A 15,762-nucleotide genomic window follows, 5' to 3' on the forward strand; every position below is an offset into this window, starting at 1 on the left:
AATGACAGCGGATCCAGAGGGTAGATTCCTAGTGGTATATGGCTCTTTAGCGGGCTCGGCAATTGCTCTGATCAATGTATACGCCCCAAACGAGAATCAAACAGAATTCTTACAAACAGTTCTCGAAGGCGTCGACCCGGGATATCTGTCATCGATGATAGTGGGAGGAGACCTAAACATGGTTTTAAACCCCACCGAGGCAGATGGACCACAATGGGTCCCCCCCGTACAGCCCACTCCCACACCAAGGGGAAAAGGTTTAGGGGAATCCTGAGCGAGTTTTCACTGGTGGATGTATGGAGAACCCAGCATCAGGGCCAGAGAGACTACACATTTTACTCAGCACCTCACCAGACCTACTCTCGAATAGACCACTTCCTGACCACTAAAAATGTGATGGCGGCAGCCATTGAATCAGACATTGGCTCAATCACTTGGTCCGACCACGCACAGATCACCTTGACACTGTCAATCCCTTTTGAGAAAACAACAAGTTACTCCTGGAGATTAAATGATTCACTACTAAATCATCCTGAGATAGAGAGAGAAATTAGATCCTCACTTAAGGACTATTTCTTTTTCAACGCAGGAACAGTCTCCTCTCCAGCAATCCTATGGGAAGCCCATAAGGCAGCCATCAGAGGGAAATTTATTTCCATCGCATCCCACAGGAAAAAAGCCCGTCAAAAGCTAATCAAAGAGCTCACAGATAGCATAAAAACAATAGAACAAGCCCATAAGGCTAGCCCCTCAAAAAAGATATACAAAACACTGCTAACAGATAGAACAAAACTTAGACAAATCCAGCTGGAGGATGTTGAAAAGGCCCTCAAATGGACCAATACACAATATTACGACAAGGGTAACAAGGCCGACAGACTCCTGGCCAGTAAATTGAGAGGGGTACAAAAAAGATCCCAAATAACGGCGATCAAGAGTAGGTCTGGCGAGATACAATATAGTGACAGCAAAATTGCAGCGGAATTCTCAAAATACTATACAGAACTCTATAATTTAAGATCTAAGAACGGCCGACCTGAACCAATAGCAACAGAATTGATAACACAATATTTAGACAAATGCCAACTCCCCACATTAACGGAGGAGGAAAACACAGTCCTCAACGCTGAGATCTCAAAAGAGGAACTGGAAGAGGCGGTCAAATCATTAAAAATCACTAAGTCTCCTGGCCCTGACGGTTTCACCAATGTCTACTATAAGAGATTCTTGCCTACCCTATCCACGCATATCTTAAAAACATTCAATTACTTCATGGAAGGGAACCAAATCCCCCCAACAATGTCTCTGGCCAACTTAGCTATTATACATAAAGAAGGCAGAGACCCGATGCAATGTGGAAGCTATCGTCCAATCTCCCTTCTCAACAGTGATCTCAAATTATACCGTAAAATACTTGCAAACAGATTAAATCCCATCTTACCGAGGCTAATCAATATCGATCAAGTAGGATTTGTCGCGGGCAGGCAAGCCTCAGACAACACCCGGAAGACAATTAATATTATTTATCATGTCCACCTCACAGGCACCAAAGCACTACTGTTAAGCCTGGATGCAGAGAAGGCGTTCGATAGAATAAACTGGCAATTCCTGGACCAGACTATGCGCAAATTTGGCTTTAAAGACGCATACTTAGAGGGGGTCCGTAGACTATACCAAAATCCGTCAGCTACAGTAAAACTACCAGGGGGCAATAACCAGAGATTCGAGATCACAAATGGAACACGGCAGGGATGTGCCTTATCTCCTCTCCTCTTTGCGCTAACGATAGAACCACTGGCATCGGCAATACGACTCAATACAGACATCCAGGGAATAGAAATTGGACACAGGCAGCACAAAATATCCCTATTCGCAGATGATGTCATTTTAACCCTATCTAAACCCCAAATCTCCCTACCCAACCTTCAAAAAGAACTCCGGGATTTTGGAAAAATCTCAGGATATAAAATAAATAACGATAAATCAGAAGCCCTGAATTTAAGCCTGCCAGAGCCAGAGGTGAAACTCCTCAAACTAAACTTTAATTACCGTTGGAGTTCCTCCTGTATCAAATACTTGGGAGTTAAGATATCGAGGACCTACCAATCTTTATATCAACATAACTATCCGACCCTGTTCCAAAAAATCAAACAAGATTTAGAGAAATGGGGAGGATATCAGATATCATGGATCGGGAGAATGATCTCGGTTAAAATGAATATACTCCCTAGATTACTGTACTACTTCCAGACTCTCCCGGTCCACATCCCTGGCTCAGAATTGAAAAATATCCAAAAGCTAATCTTCCACTTTATTTGGCAAGGAAAAAAACCAAGAGTCTCCAGAACAGTTCTCTTGGCCTCAAGGGGGAGAGGTGGACTGGGAGTCCCAGACATGACAAGATACTACCTGGCCGCCCAACTGCGACAGGTGATAGTCTGGAACGCTAACCCAAACCAACACTGCTGGCTAGATATAGAAACACAATATGCCGGGACGCCTTCACTGCCGGCCTGCCTTTGGTCCCTGAGCAAGGAGGACATGCAGAATAACAAATTTAAACTAGGCCCGATGAGACACACATGGGAGACCTGGATGAAATACAAATTCAAATTTAAGCTCACAACACCTCATTCCCAACTTACGCCAATTCACAAAAATCCGAAATTCCCACCTGGCTGTGAGCCCAGACAATTTGATGAATTCAAAGCCAAAAATATTAGAGCGGTTGCCGACCTCTTGAGCTTCGGGGAGTTCCTGAGTTACCAAAATTTACAATCTAAATACGAAATAGTAGGGCTGAATGTATTCAAGTACCTACAAATTCGGCATTTTATTCAAACTTTAACCCCAACGTTGGAATTTCCCCCTCTCACTGGCTTCGAGCGGCTCTGCCGTGAAATAGCCCACCAGAAAGGTCTTATATCGCAAATTTGTGCAGAACTGGAGAGGGCCATAGAAGCCCCTACACACGACTATATGCTACATTGGGCAGCAGAATTGGAAATAGATATAGGCCGAGAGGACTGGGAAAGTATTTGGGAAAATGCCTCAGGAACTTCTATATGTACCACAATCAAAGAAAATATATACAAAATACTGTTTCGCTGGTATCTTACCCCAGTTCGAATAAATCAAATCTACCCTCTGGCTTCCGATCTATGCTGGAGAGGCTGCGGTCAAAAGGGGGACATGGCCCACATCTGGTGGACTTGTCCGGAAATTCAGAAGTATTGGGAAACTATACAAAATTTAATAAAAGAGGTCACAGACCTCACAATACCCATTGACCCGCTGACCTACCTACTGGCCAGACCCTTAGAAGCGCTGGATCGACCAACAGGCAAATTAGTCTCCTTCATTCTCACCGCGGCTAGATGTGCGGTGGCAGCCGCCTGGAAGAAGGTGTCTCCCCCCTCCAAACAAACAGTAAAAAAAAGGGTGCAAGAGGTGATGGAAATGGAGAGACTGTCAGCCTTTCTGAAAAGGTCCACTACCTCTTTCAACAATACATGGGATCCATGGCTAACACAAATGGCTCTCCAGCACCGAAATGCCCCATAATAGCAAAAAATAAAGGCCCAAGCTGTGGACACCAAGGAGAAGGGGAACAATGCCCCCCCCCTTCTACCCCCCCTCCCTCTCCCCTCTACCACTCTCTCTTCCCTTTTCTGTTTCCATATTCGTGCCACCCCGGCAGGTCAGGGGGACGTTGAGACTTTCCCCCCCCCCCTCCAGACAAAGTTAGAAAAATCTGTATTAGGCCAAAATGTTGACAATATTCAAAATGCTGTGAAATGTTATAAATGCCTAATAAAAAAATTTGAAACAAAAAAAAACCAGAATCCATTGCGTACCTCTGCACACGTCTCTTACAGGCCCGTTTCTGCGAAATCGGTTTACAACATGGCGTCTATTACATCAGCGCCTCGCACCAGATTATAGACCCACAACAATCCAATCAACTTTATGACACTCTATTCACAAGAACATTATACTAGAAATTGCCAAAGGTTGCCCGAAAGTTCGAGAATATTTGATCAAAACGGTTACCCTTAAAAAAAGACATGTGGCTATTCTGTATTCCACCCCAAGGAAACAATAGGTGAACCCGAAGTGTGCGGAGGGCGCTAATGTCATGGACCCCATGTTGTAAACCTTGAGGATGGCGCAGAAACCGTCCGACTGTTTTTTTCGTGTGCTCCATTTTGACTACACAGGTCACTGAGCCCAGTTACACGTCAGCAAAAAGCCCCGATCCTTTTCTGCAGTAATGTACGCCCTGGTATTGTATTGATTTTAAGCTTAGTTTGTAAACACGGTGAGCTGAGACGCGGGATGGATTCGCTTCCTTTTGTCTGGTGTAATCTGACAGGATGGATTAGGTGAGACACGCCCTCATCCAGAGGCACCAGAAGAAAAGAGATTTGTGCTTCATTTCCATAGGAACAAAAGTATACAAATATTTGCAATAACCGCGGTTACATTTGTTTAAAGCAGCAATCCCCACCAGAAACCGATAGGAGTTTAATGTTAATACTTCATTGCTTAAATACTTAGTATGCTTAATAGTAATATTATTATTATAATAATAATAATAAAAGTATTTCCTTTTTAAAGAAATAAAAGCTTTTCTAGTGTAAAAAAAATTGTGTGTTGAGCAGGCGCATTTTAAGTGAAACTTCTTTGTCTTTTGTCACAGAAATTGTATTTGTGATGGTGATGTTTTTAATTAAAAATCAAAACACAATTTCAGTGCCAAAACGGAAAGAAGTTTGACTAAGGCCGCGCGTATAGTGCGCCTGGCTGCGGCAGCGCGGATTTCCGGCCATTTGATTGGTTAAAGGGCCGTCACATGAGACAACAGCCCTTGAAAAAACAAATTTTGCCGGCTACCAGTTTTCGCGACGGCGCCGTCGCATTGTCGCCGTCGTGCTTACTATAAGCGCACGCGGCAGCAATGCATTTGTTTTCGGGCGACGTCGCCGGCACTATAAGCGCGGCCTTAGAACGCATGTTTGAGCTATTTGCACTCCTATATTTATAGTAACTGTGAATTTCCTGTGTGTGTGTGTCTGTGTGTCAGTGTGTGTGTCTCTGTGTGTCAGTTAGTGTGTGTGTCTGTGTGTCAGTTAATGTGGGTGTGTTCGTGTCAGTCAGTGTGTGTGTCAGTGTGTGTGTGTGTGTGTGTGTGTGTGTCAGTCAGTGTGTGTGTCAGTGTGTGTGTGTGTGTGTCAGTCAGTGTGTGTGTCAGTTTGTGTGTCTCTGTGTGTATGTGTGATCTCCGTGTCCTGCTGCTGGCGCGCCGGTGACTTCTGCGCATGCGCAAAAATGGGGACAGTACCTGAGGATTGTGCGCATGCGCCATGCGCGATGATTCTGCCGGAGCAGCCCCTCCCCCTCTCTCCGCCCCCCTGGCGGAGGTGCGGGGACACGGCCAGCCTCCGTCGCATCTCCCGGCCGAAGAGATTATGATTTCCTTAAAGGAACAATCCAATCGGGTGAATTTTTGTGCGTTTTTTTTAACATAGGATTGCAGTATGGGGTCTTCGGAGCTGAACCCCATTAATTTCAGCTCAGGGGACCCTCTGATTCCAGAGATACTGGCCTCTGAAGGGGGTACCAGTATCTCTCTGCTTTTTAAAGCTCCCGCGTCACGTGGGCCAAAGGGAACCACCATCGGATGTCACGGCTTCCTGTTTGCCCGCAGGGTGCAAGAGCCTTGAATAGCGGCCATTATGTGATCCCTGCTAGCCGAGCGGAGCAGCTACCGGCAGGCCCTGCGGAGGTACGTATCTCCGGAAGCAGGAGGTTCCCCGAGCTGAAATTAATGGGGTTCAGCTCCAGAGACCCCCCGCTTAAATCTTATGTTTAAAATAAAAAATCATTTCTCCCGCTTGGATTGTCTCTTTAATCTCTAGCTTCTGAGGTCACCATAGTAGCCTCTAGACCTTAATGGGCTCTGGGGAGAGCTTCATTTTAACCTCTTCAACCCTTAATATGTCAAACGCTTATATCTCCTGAATGAAACAAAAAATGTAACAAACGAAAACATATTTGGACAATAAATCTCAAAGTAATTTTTTTTTGAAGCAAAAGCATGGAGTTTGACACAGGCTGCTGCTTTAGGGAAGCCAATGACAGCAGATGAAATAATGTCACTTTTTTTGGGGCCTATGCTGCACGTTTCTGGCAGACACACAGGCCAGTCTTATTTCACCTATCCTGCCCGGCTCCTGGGAAGTTTACATCACATAGTCTCTAGATCTGGCTTGTACAGTGTATGACCTTGTCAGGGTCGTGTTCTGTGCAGGCTGGGCGTGTATGCACATGGGCGCCAGGAACTTTATAGTTATGAAAACAGGCATCATTCATTTACAGTCAGTACATGCACAATATCTCCCCCAGATACATACAATACGTGTGTTCCTAGGGAGGCGCTTTTCCTGTAACTGGGGTTTGTGTCTCTGTTACATTCTTGAGTGACTCTCTCTTTGGGTCCATGCATCTCTACCTCCAAGGTCCCAGCTTGGGTTACCCTTGCTCACTGTATCTGGGGGATTGTCCTCTGTCCTGCACACCTCACCTGGAGCACTCGGATGCAGAGCTGGCAGGGGGTGTCTCTTTAGCCATTGACTACAACTCATTCCCTCAGGATCCTTAGCCAGGTACTGTATAGTGGGCCTCTTATAAATGTTTATCCATCTGAGTCCCAGGGCTACAGTTTGGGTAACCCCTAAGGCAGGGGTTTGCAAACTTGGGGGGGCGCAACATTTTGTGGGGGGTGGGCGCGGCGCTTACAGAGGCCTTGCGCTCTAACCCACAACATTTAAATGAAATGCCGGGGGAGTCAGCGAGACCTCTGTAACTCCCTTACCTCGGGTCATGTGATGTCACGTGACCCCGCCGTGTCATTTGACACGCATTGCCATGGTGACGCGTCACGTCACATGACCCCGCGGCGTTGCCATGACGATGCTTCGCCGAAGACCCGGCAGAGAGCAGGTAAGGGAGTTACAGAGGCCTCACGCCTCCCCCAGCATTTAATTTAAATGCGGTGGGGAAGAGCGCAGGGCCTCTGTAACCGCCGCACCCCCCCACCCCAGAAATTTTCACGACCCCCCTGTGGGGCACACCCCCAGTTTGCGTACCACTGATCTAAGGAGCACAGTCTTCCTCTAAGGAAGCCTGTAATCTTCAATTATATCATGGCCATGGGCCTTACTTCAGTGGGGCACGTCCCCTGACTTCAAAACAAAAACTTGGATATATTCCTGTACATATTTATCCCCTCACTGGGAACCCATTTACATGACTGCACTCTGAGGCTCCTCTAACTGTCACTCCTCCCTCACTGTCACTCCTCCCTCTCACTGTCACTCCCCCCTGTCACTGTCACTCCATCCTGTCACTGTCACTCCCCCCTGTCACTCCTCCCTCACTGTCACTCCTCCCTCTCACTCTCACCTGTCACTCCCCCCTTGGATATATTCATGTACATATCTATCCCCTCACTGGGAACCCATTTACATTACTTCACTCTGAGGCTTCTCCAAGTGTCACTCCTCCCTCTCACTGTCACTCCTCCCTCTCACTGTCACTCCCCCCTTGGATATATTCATGTACATATCTATCCCCTCACTGGGAACCTATTTACATTACTTCACTCTGAGGCTCCTCTAACTGTCACTCCTCCCTCACAACCTGCGTTCCAGAACTTTCCCTGTTCTATTTATATCCCAGTCTGATGTCATGGGCAGGCGTAAAGGGGGCGGGGCTTAACTTCTGCTGAGTCACACCAGCACCATGTGACCAGGGAAAGGGGCGTTACTCTGAGTGAGCCCATCAGTTAACACTTTAAAACCATAGTAATCCCGAGGGGGTGGTGGGTGTTACACTTATTATACCTTTCCATGAGAATAAAGGGCTTTATTCCTATATGATCAGGTCCCTAGATATGCCAGCGCTTCAGCCTTTGGAAGTATTTTTTTACTCTATTCGGGGGTTTTGCTGTCAGTTTTTTGTACATTTAGGTATTTTCTTTACAAAAAAACTGTATATTTTTGCATACTTGTAATACATTTATATTTACTGTTTTTATGTAGTACACTAGCTGAGAGACCCGGCGTTGCCCGTGAGTTAAATTTCCCGCTAGGAGGGGGGGGGGGGGGTGGACAGTGGACAGGAGGGGGGGCAGTGGACAGGAGGGGGGGGGCAGGAGGGGGGGGGGGCAGTGGACAGGAGGGGGTGGGGGACAGTGGGGGGGAAAGACAGTGGACGGGAGGGGGGGACAGTGGACGGGAGGGGGGGGACGTGTTTAATCTATGTTATGGTTCAGATACTAATTATAAACATTATTTTAGGATACATTACATCACGTAATTTAAGATAAATATATATTACATGGTATCCGTTTTATATGGGATCACTCTATAAGAGCTCTCTGTCATTTCCCAGAAGCCTTTGCTCATCCCGTGGGAGTTATGTATTCTTCACGTTACCATAGTTAAGAGAGTATGGCATGAGAAGAGAGTGGCATGAAAGTAAAGGATTCTGGGAGAGAGTAAAGGATTCTGGGAGAGAGCAAAAGGATTCTGAGAGAGAGCAAAAGGATTCTGGGAGAGAGCAAAAGGTTACCGTGTGTAACCCTTCCCAGAATCCGCTGCTCGCTCATGCCACACTGATTTCTTATGGCTATTCCCAGAATGCTCCGCTCACCTCCCCTTCTCAGAAGCCTCCGTGCCTTTAACCCCCTCGGTGCCTGTTTTCTGCTCTTGGCCCCCGGCCTTTTCCCGCCTTTACCCAGACTCCTCTGCTTCGCCATCCTTTGCCGTTACCCGGCTCTCCCCAGGCGGGTCCCTGCAGGAGACGGGCGCTCCACCCCCCCCCCCTCCCTGCTCAGGGATCAGCCAATTACGCGGCAGGGCTGCTTGCCTGTTCCGTGACGTTGCCGGCCGGCAGCCAATCAGCTTGTAGTTACGCTGCCCGGGGCCGCTGACTGAAGGAGGGAGGGAGGTAGAGGCCTGAGCTGTGTCAGACAGGAGGAGCGGCGCGGAGACCGAAACACACCGGGAGACAGGAGGCTGAGGTACGGGGAACACGGGGGAGGCCTCGGGCAGTGTGTGCGCGGCCACCCGCAGCGGGAGGAGGAGCCGCTGTCACATACCGGGCTGAGGTGAGTGAGCACTGGGGAGGGAGGTGAGTGTGCGCCAGGGAGGGAGGTGAGTGAGCGCCGGGGAGGGAGGTGAGTGTGATGGGAGGGGGAGAGGACATAGAGAGTGTGTGTGTGTGTGTGGCCGAGGGGGAAGAGAGTGGCAGTTGGGTGACGTCAGACCCACCAATCTGATTGGCCAGAGGCTGAAAACTAATCAGATTCACAGCAACCTTTCGATTTTATATATTAAGATTGCTGTGCTATCAGTACATATCGTTCAGCATTATTCAAGCCGGTGTATGGGCATTATAGTTCCCAATGCAGACGTTATCTCTATTCCGTTCCCTGTATGCTTATCTATAAAGGGTTTCAACAAAATACTAGAGGGAAGTATATATCCGAGAGAGAGAACAGCAAGAGGTCATACTCTCACGCTGGTGGGGGGGGGGGGATGTGAGGCTGTACTTGACGGAATGAGGTGGTGGATACATGGAACAGCCGACCAACAGAGGTGGTAGGGGGTAATACACTAAGGGAATTCAAACATTCTTGGGATAGGCACAAGGCTAAAACATAAATACAAAATAAAGACAAAGATCAAATATGGTGTGAGGTTTTATAGCAGATAGGAAAATGGGCAGACTCGTGGGCTAACTGGTTCTTATCTACAGTACAATCAAATTCTATGTTTCCATTGGTTTCAGTATCTAGGAGGAAAGGCCATTACTGCGAAATGTGCGTGGGTGAACCCGGCAGAGGAAAGGCCAGTGTGGTCATCCAGAAGTCGAGTCTCTCCACCGGGCCCGGGAAAGTTGTCCACACCCTCCCAGATCAGGGGCACATCCCCGATATAAGATGATAAGCGCAAGAAATGAAGAGGTCGCAAGAGGTGAATGGCTTTGGCCTTGCAATATATGTGGCCAGACTGTTGGTAACAGTTGTTAATGACAAATTGTAACACGCAGTGTAGAAGCTGCATTGCCTTTAGGGTGCCAGGCGGCTTCTCCAAAAATACTGGACACAATAGTGAAAGGTGCGACGCGCTCGACACACACACGCTGGAGAGAAACGCACGCTCGAGACACACACACCTCTCTCTCCACTCGCTGCTCCATGCTGTTTGCGCCTCGTTGGCCCCACCCCCAGGCTCCAGACAACTTCTCCTGATTGGCTGCTGCTGGGTAATGCAGCCAATCAGGATGGAGGAAGCCGCCCAGCCCCCTAGCAGCAGCCCTGCTCTCTTCCTGCTTTGGGAAATCCCGCGCCCTCCCCCCCCACCCCCAAGCCGGTCAGGTCACTATGTCCAGAGAGGTAATACCAGAATACACAGACATGTCCAGTATTACCTCTCATTTTGTACTGGATGGAGTGTCGAAATACAGGACAGTCCGGTTCAATACTGGACACATGGCAACCCAATGCCTTCTCTATATAACATTCTAATTCCAGCATTGATTTCTTATATAAAAGTCTTTTTTTTAACCTAAATGTTATTCTATAGCTCTGTGCTTGCTGTTTTTAATTAACGTATACATACATTAGACTTTGAATAGATTAAGAACAAGTACACATCACACATACTTACAGAGATAGAAGTGTCAGGAATAAGATTAGCAGAGTCCATGTTTCCATAGAGAAGTTTGGGAGGAGATTCATGTTTCTGCGTCCAGGGTCTCTCTCTCTGTCTCTCTGCTTCCTGGACTTTCACTCTCTGCTTCCAGAGCTATCACTCTGCTTCCTCTGCGTCTCCTGTGTATTTCTCTCTGCGTCTCCTGTGTATTTCTCTCTGCGCCTCCTGTGTATTTCTATCTGCGCCTCCTGTGTATTTCTCTCTGCGTCGCCTGTGTATTTCTCTCTGCGCCTCCTGTGTATTTCTCTCTGCGCCTCCTGTGTATTTCTCTCTGCGTCGCCTGTGTATTTGTCTCTGCGTCGCCTGTGTATTTCTCTCTGCGTCGCCTGTGTATTTCTCTCTGCGCCTCCTGTGTATTTCTCTCTGCGCCTCCTGTGTATTTCTCTCTGCGCCTCCTGTGTATTTCTCTCTGCGCCTCCTGTGTATTTCTCTCTGCGTCTCCTGAGTGTTTGTGTTGGAGATTTCCTGCTCTTGCTATGTTGTAACTCTCTGGGCTGGACTTTAGCTGGGTGTGTGCACACGGGAAAGAGCAGGAGTACAGTAGTGTTTTTTAACCTTTTGTTTTTTATTAAGGAACCCTATAACTATTTTGTTAAATTCTGAGAAACCCCAACCCTCTCTAATAGCGTCTGACATCAGATGCATTGTAAGGAACCCCAACCCTCTCTAATAGCGTGTCTGAGATCAGATGCATTGTATGGAACCCCAACAATTGACCTGAAATTTGCAGGGAACCCTTTAGGAGCACCAGGGGAAACCAAGGCTTTCTAGGAACCCCTATTAAAAAAACACTGAGCTACAGTGTAGTAGGTATGAAACTTGCAGTACTACTGAGCAACACGTAATGCGCCTGCAATAAAGGAAAACACTCAGCCATACCCCTTCTGTATCATTTGTAATGATTGTTGTATATATTAATGTAAGATATGGAAAATGTATTTGCACTTTTAAGCTAAGAGTCAAGTGCAAAGTAACAAATATACAGGAACACACAGTACAGATTAATAGGGAATCGGGTTTTATATTATATTAATTAATTAATTAATTATATTATATTATATTAATTATATTAATGTAAGATATGGAAAATGTATTTGCACTTTTAAGCTAAGAGTCAAGTGCAAAGTAACAAATATACACGCGAAACACACAGTACAGATTAATAGGGAATCGGGTTTTACTCAGACCAATAATGCAGCAGCAATAACAAAGTTTCAGGTTTCATTTATACTTTCCTGGGCAGGTTTAGGCGTTCCCATATTTCCCAACATTGCAGTATAAAACCGAGTGATCATTTCACAATGTGATCACAAGAAAGGAATACAGGCATACCCAGGTTTAAGGACAATCGCTTTAAATACACATGCGAGTAAGGACATATCGCCCTATAGGCAAACAGCAGCTCGCGCATGCGCCGGTCAGCACGTCCTGAACAGCAATACCGGCTCCCTACCTGTACCAAAGCTGTGCGCAAGCGGGGAGACTATAGAGCCTGTTACACATGCGTTATTTACATCAGTTATGCACGTATATGACGATTGCAGCACAGTACATGCATCAAAAGTGGGGAAAAGGTAGTGCTTCACTTTAAGTACATTTTCACTTTACATACATGCTCCGGTCCCATTGCGTACGTTAATGCGGGGTATGCCTGTGTTACATAGTTACATACATGCTCCGGTCCCATTGCGTACGTTAATGCGGGGTATGCCTGTGTTACATACATGCTCTGGTCCCATTGCGTACGTTAATGCGAGGTATGCCTGTGTTACATACATGCTCCGGTCCCATTGCGTACGTTAATGCGGGGTATGCCTGTATAAAGGCAGCGGGTAACAGAAATGTATTATTGCGACTGTATCCATTTCTGTACGTGTTAAAGCAGCAATACAGGTTTCATTTAAAAAAAAGAAATGTGGGGTTTTTTTTTATTACTGGTTTGAAGCAGGAGGTCTCAGGAGGTGAAACGCGTTACTTTCAGCTCCGGGGACCCCCTGCTTCCAGTTACTTAAACTCCACAGGGATACCGGCACTCCATACGGAGGTAAGTATCTCTGGAAGCAGGGGGTCCCCGGAGCTGAAATGAATGGGGTTCAGCTCCGGAGACCCCCTGCTTCAAACCTGTAATGTAAAATGTAAAAATTGAAATCTGTATTGCTGCTTTAAGAAGACACCTAAGGCCAGGTCCCCGCTGTGGCAAACGCTGCAGGGACAAGAGCCGCCCCACAATGGCGCCGGGCCCGCTGCGAGGGGGGGCCGCCGCGCTGCGCCGACAGTCTCTCCTGCTCTCAAGAGGATTGAGATCAGGACTCGCGACGGAGCGTTAGGCCACGCCCCCCAGCGGTTCAGCCAATACGGGCGAATCTGCCGGGTGACGTCACGGCCGTGCCCCCGTCACGCCCCCCCCGGACGTTTCCCCTGCAGCTCACTGCAGACCGGGGAATTTGGCTGCACGCGTCGCCAGCCTCGCGGGCGCGCGTGCAGCGCAGGCAGCAGGGCCGCAGCCTTGGTAAGAAGTGGGATTGGAGCGTTCTTATCAGTCACAGAGATGCTGATTTATCATCTTGTTTTCACACCTTCAACAGGAAATAATCAGAGTGCCAGAAATGTCAAGATTAACTTCCTCCATTTTTACCATTTTATCCGGTTTTGTACGTGGAAATGCCTGCGCTTTGGGTCTGCAAAATCAATTGATATGGAATACGTTACTACTTCATTATTATTTAGCACAGTATTATTGTATTTTTATGTGCACATGAATATTAAATGTGACACAATATTATAAAGTGTTGATATTATTCAATTCATCATTCAGTTACTCTGTAGCAATGGGAAGAAGTGATGTTTTTAGAGGCAGCTATAATTAATAAAATATATGGCCCCGAGCTACAGAAGCCGGGGAGGGGTTTAAGTATTACTTCATTGTCTCTTATCTCAGCCTGCAATCCACACAGAATATACTAATCATTTTCCATGTTACAATACGATATATAAACAGGATGATATATCATCAACAAGGGAACATATGCTGCCCCAAAAACGACACCTTTTCTATTGAAATAGTGTGATTATGGGAGTATAGAGATTACCGTTACTCTATAATACTCTGATTATAATGAGCCGGGTGTCTTGAATAAGGTTACATTTCTTAGAACTGGCTGTTACATCCTATTAAAAACCAATAGTATCTCTGTCAGATGAGCTCTGCTGCCTGCTACCCAGTGTGTCTGATACTGTATCTTCACACATTCTTTATATTCATTATATTGATAGAATTGAATAAAATTGACCCCCCGAGAGAGCACAGTAAGTGTAACTGTGCCGGATATCAAAACATTCTAATCCTCTTGTTTCATTTCTGAAAGGCTTATACAAAAAATGATCCAAAAAAAAAAAACAGAAGAGAAACATTTTCTTTAAAAAAAAAATCCCCTTTTCCTTTAACCGTCAGTTTCCAAGTTAAAGAAAGTACTGTAGAATGATTGGTCTGGTAATAACGTACTCATTACTACCTGCGGTGCATCTATCCCATGGGAATAAAGGCAAAAACAGTGTCCTGGGAAGCTGTCCCTTTAACTTTGCACAGGGAGGGCAGTTACAAAAGAAAGGGCTGGACAAAGATATTCTAAAGAGGGGTAACTCAGGGAGTGCAATCTTTCCCCCCTGCTGGCTGTCCCTCTCCTTGCGCCCCCCCCCTGCTTAACTTGACTCAGGCGTCCTGGCGTCGAGGCCACGTTGCCATGGCAATGCGACGTCACATGACCTCCGCAGCGTCATTTGACCAGGAACCGTCTGAATCAAGGTAAGGAGAAGTTTACAGAGGCCTTGCAGCTCCACCGGCATTAATTTAAATGCCTTCGGGAAGCGCCCAGGGCCTCTGTAAACCACCCCCACACCCGAAGCGGATCTCGAGAATATCCAGAAATCGGACCTGTTTAGGGGGACTTGAGGACTGAAGTTGAGCGCCCCCGAATTACGCACTTTGTGTATCTAACATGACTTCCGTAATTAAACAGCTGCGTTTTGATATCAAGAGAAAAAGAAAAAAAAGAGAGAGTTGCCGCACTTGCAGACACATATGCCTAAACTTTTTCCCTACTGCCTCATTCTATTAACACACACACACACACGATTGGCTGTTTGCAGTGATGGCCCTGACCGGTCAGCAAGCAGGGGAAACAGAGGTGCCGGTACTGAGTACCGCGCAGTACCATCACAAAAAAGCTGTGCGCTTAATAGAAGCAGCCAGTGATTACAGCTCAACCCCCTTATAACGCTGTGCTTGGGGTCCAAAGAATCAGATCGCGTTATAAGCGGATCGTGTTAGAAATAATGTACAATTGTATGCATTGTACAATAAAGTATTTAAGATACCAATAATCGTGTTGTAAACTATTCATAAATACGAAAATTGGGAGCCGCGATTGCATCGCGTTATAAGCGATTCGCGTTGTAACGGATCGCGTTATAACGGGGTTGAGCTGTACTTGCTTTTTTGTACCATATGTTCAAACAGGGACAATACATGAGAGGCTCTGGGATTTGTGCTCTCTCATGTTGTACAGAATATTTTTATGCGTACGTGTTTGGCTACTTGGGCAATGGGACGCTTTGTCAATTTCACGCTCACCTTTACATGACGACGATAATGGGGTCACTCACATCTGCGACTCTGCACTGGTCCCTTTAATTTAATCAGATGATTTAGCAAACATTTGCTGTCATTTGTGAAGTTGGTGTCTATCTTTTTGCTGCTGTCCCCAGTTCACCTGTAACGTGCTGCTCCGTGACGCTCCTGGGTGTGTCTGAGACAAGCATGCCCATAACTGGTACAGGAGAGTGATTGTGCTGATCTGCAGGGACCTTGAGCTTGTTATGGAGAAGCAGATATGGAATGTTCATGGTACAATATACAGATAGCAGAAGATACTGTAAGCAAGCAGTCACTTCTCCAACCACATAACCTTTGAAAGTCTGG

At 46.6% G+C, this 15,762-nt stretch overlaps 1 protein-coding gene across 5 annotated transcripts in view; it reads right to left on the reverse strand.

Moving 5' to 3' along the window:
* The window catches only part of LOC142463343 (cytochrome P450 3A24-like), a 51,036-nt gene extending 35,519 nt beyond the window's left edge, over positions 1-15,517 (reverse strand). For 2 of the 5 annotated variants that reach the window (XM_075565973.1, XM_075565971.1), the window contains exon 1: positions 10,740-11,232. In XM_075565973.1, coding sequence (XP_075422088.1) covers positions 10,740-10,778 — 39 coding nt within the window. In that variant the 5' untranslated portion in view covers positions 10,779-11,232. The other 3 variants (XM_075565974.1, XM_075565972.1, XM_075565970.1) reach the window with 3 other exon arrangements.
* Between the last annotated feature and the right edge of the window lie 245 nt (positions 15,518-15,762).

Source organism: Ascaphus truei, chromosome 11 (assembly GCF_040206685.1).
Source record: "Ascaphus truei isolate aAscTru1 chromosome 11, aAscTru1.hap1, whole genome shotgun sequence".
NCBI lineage: Eukaryota > Metazoa > Chordata > Amphibia > Anura > Ascaphidae > Ascaphus > Ascaphus truei.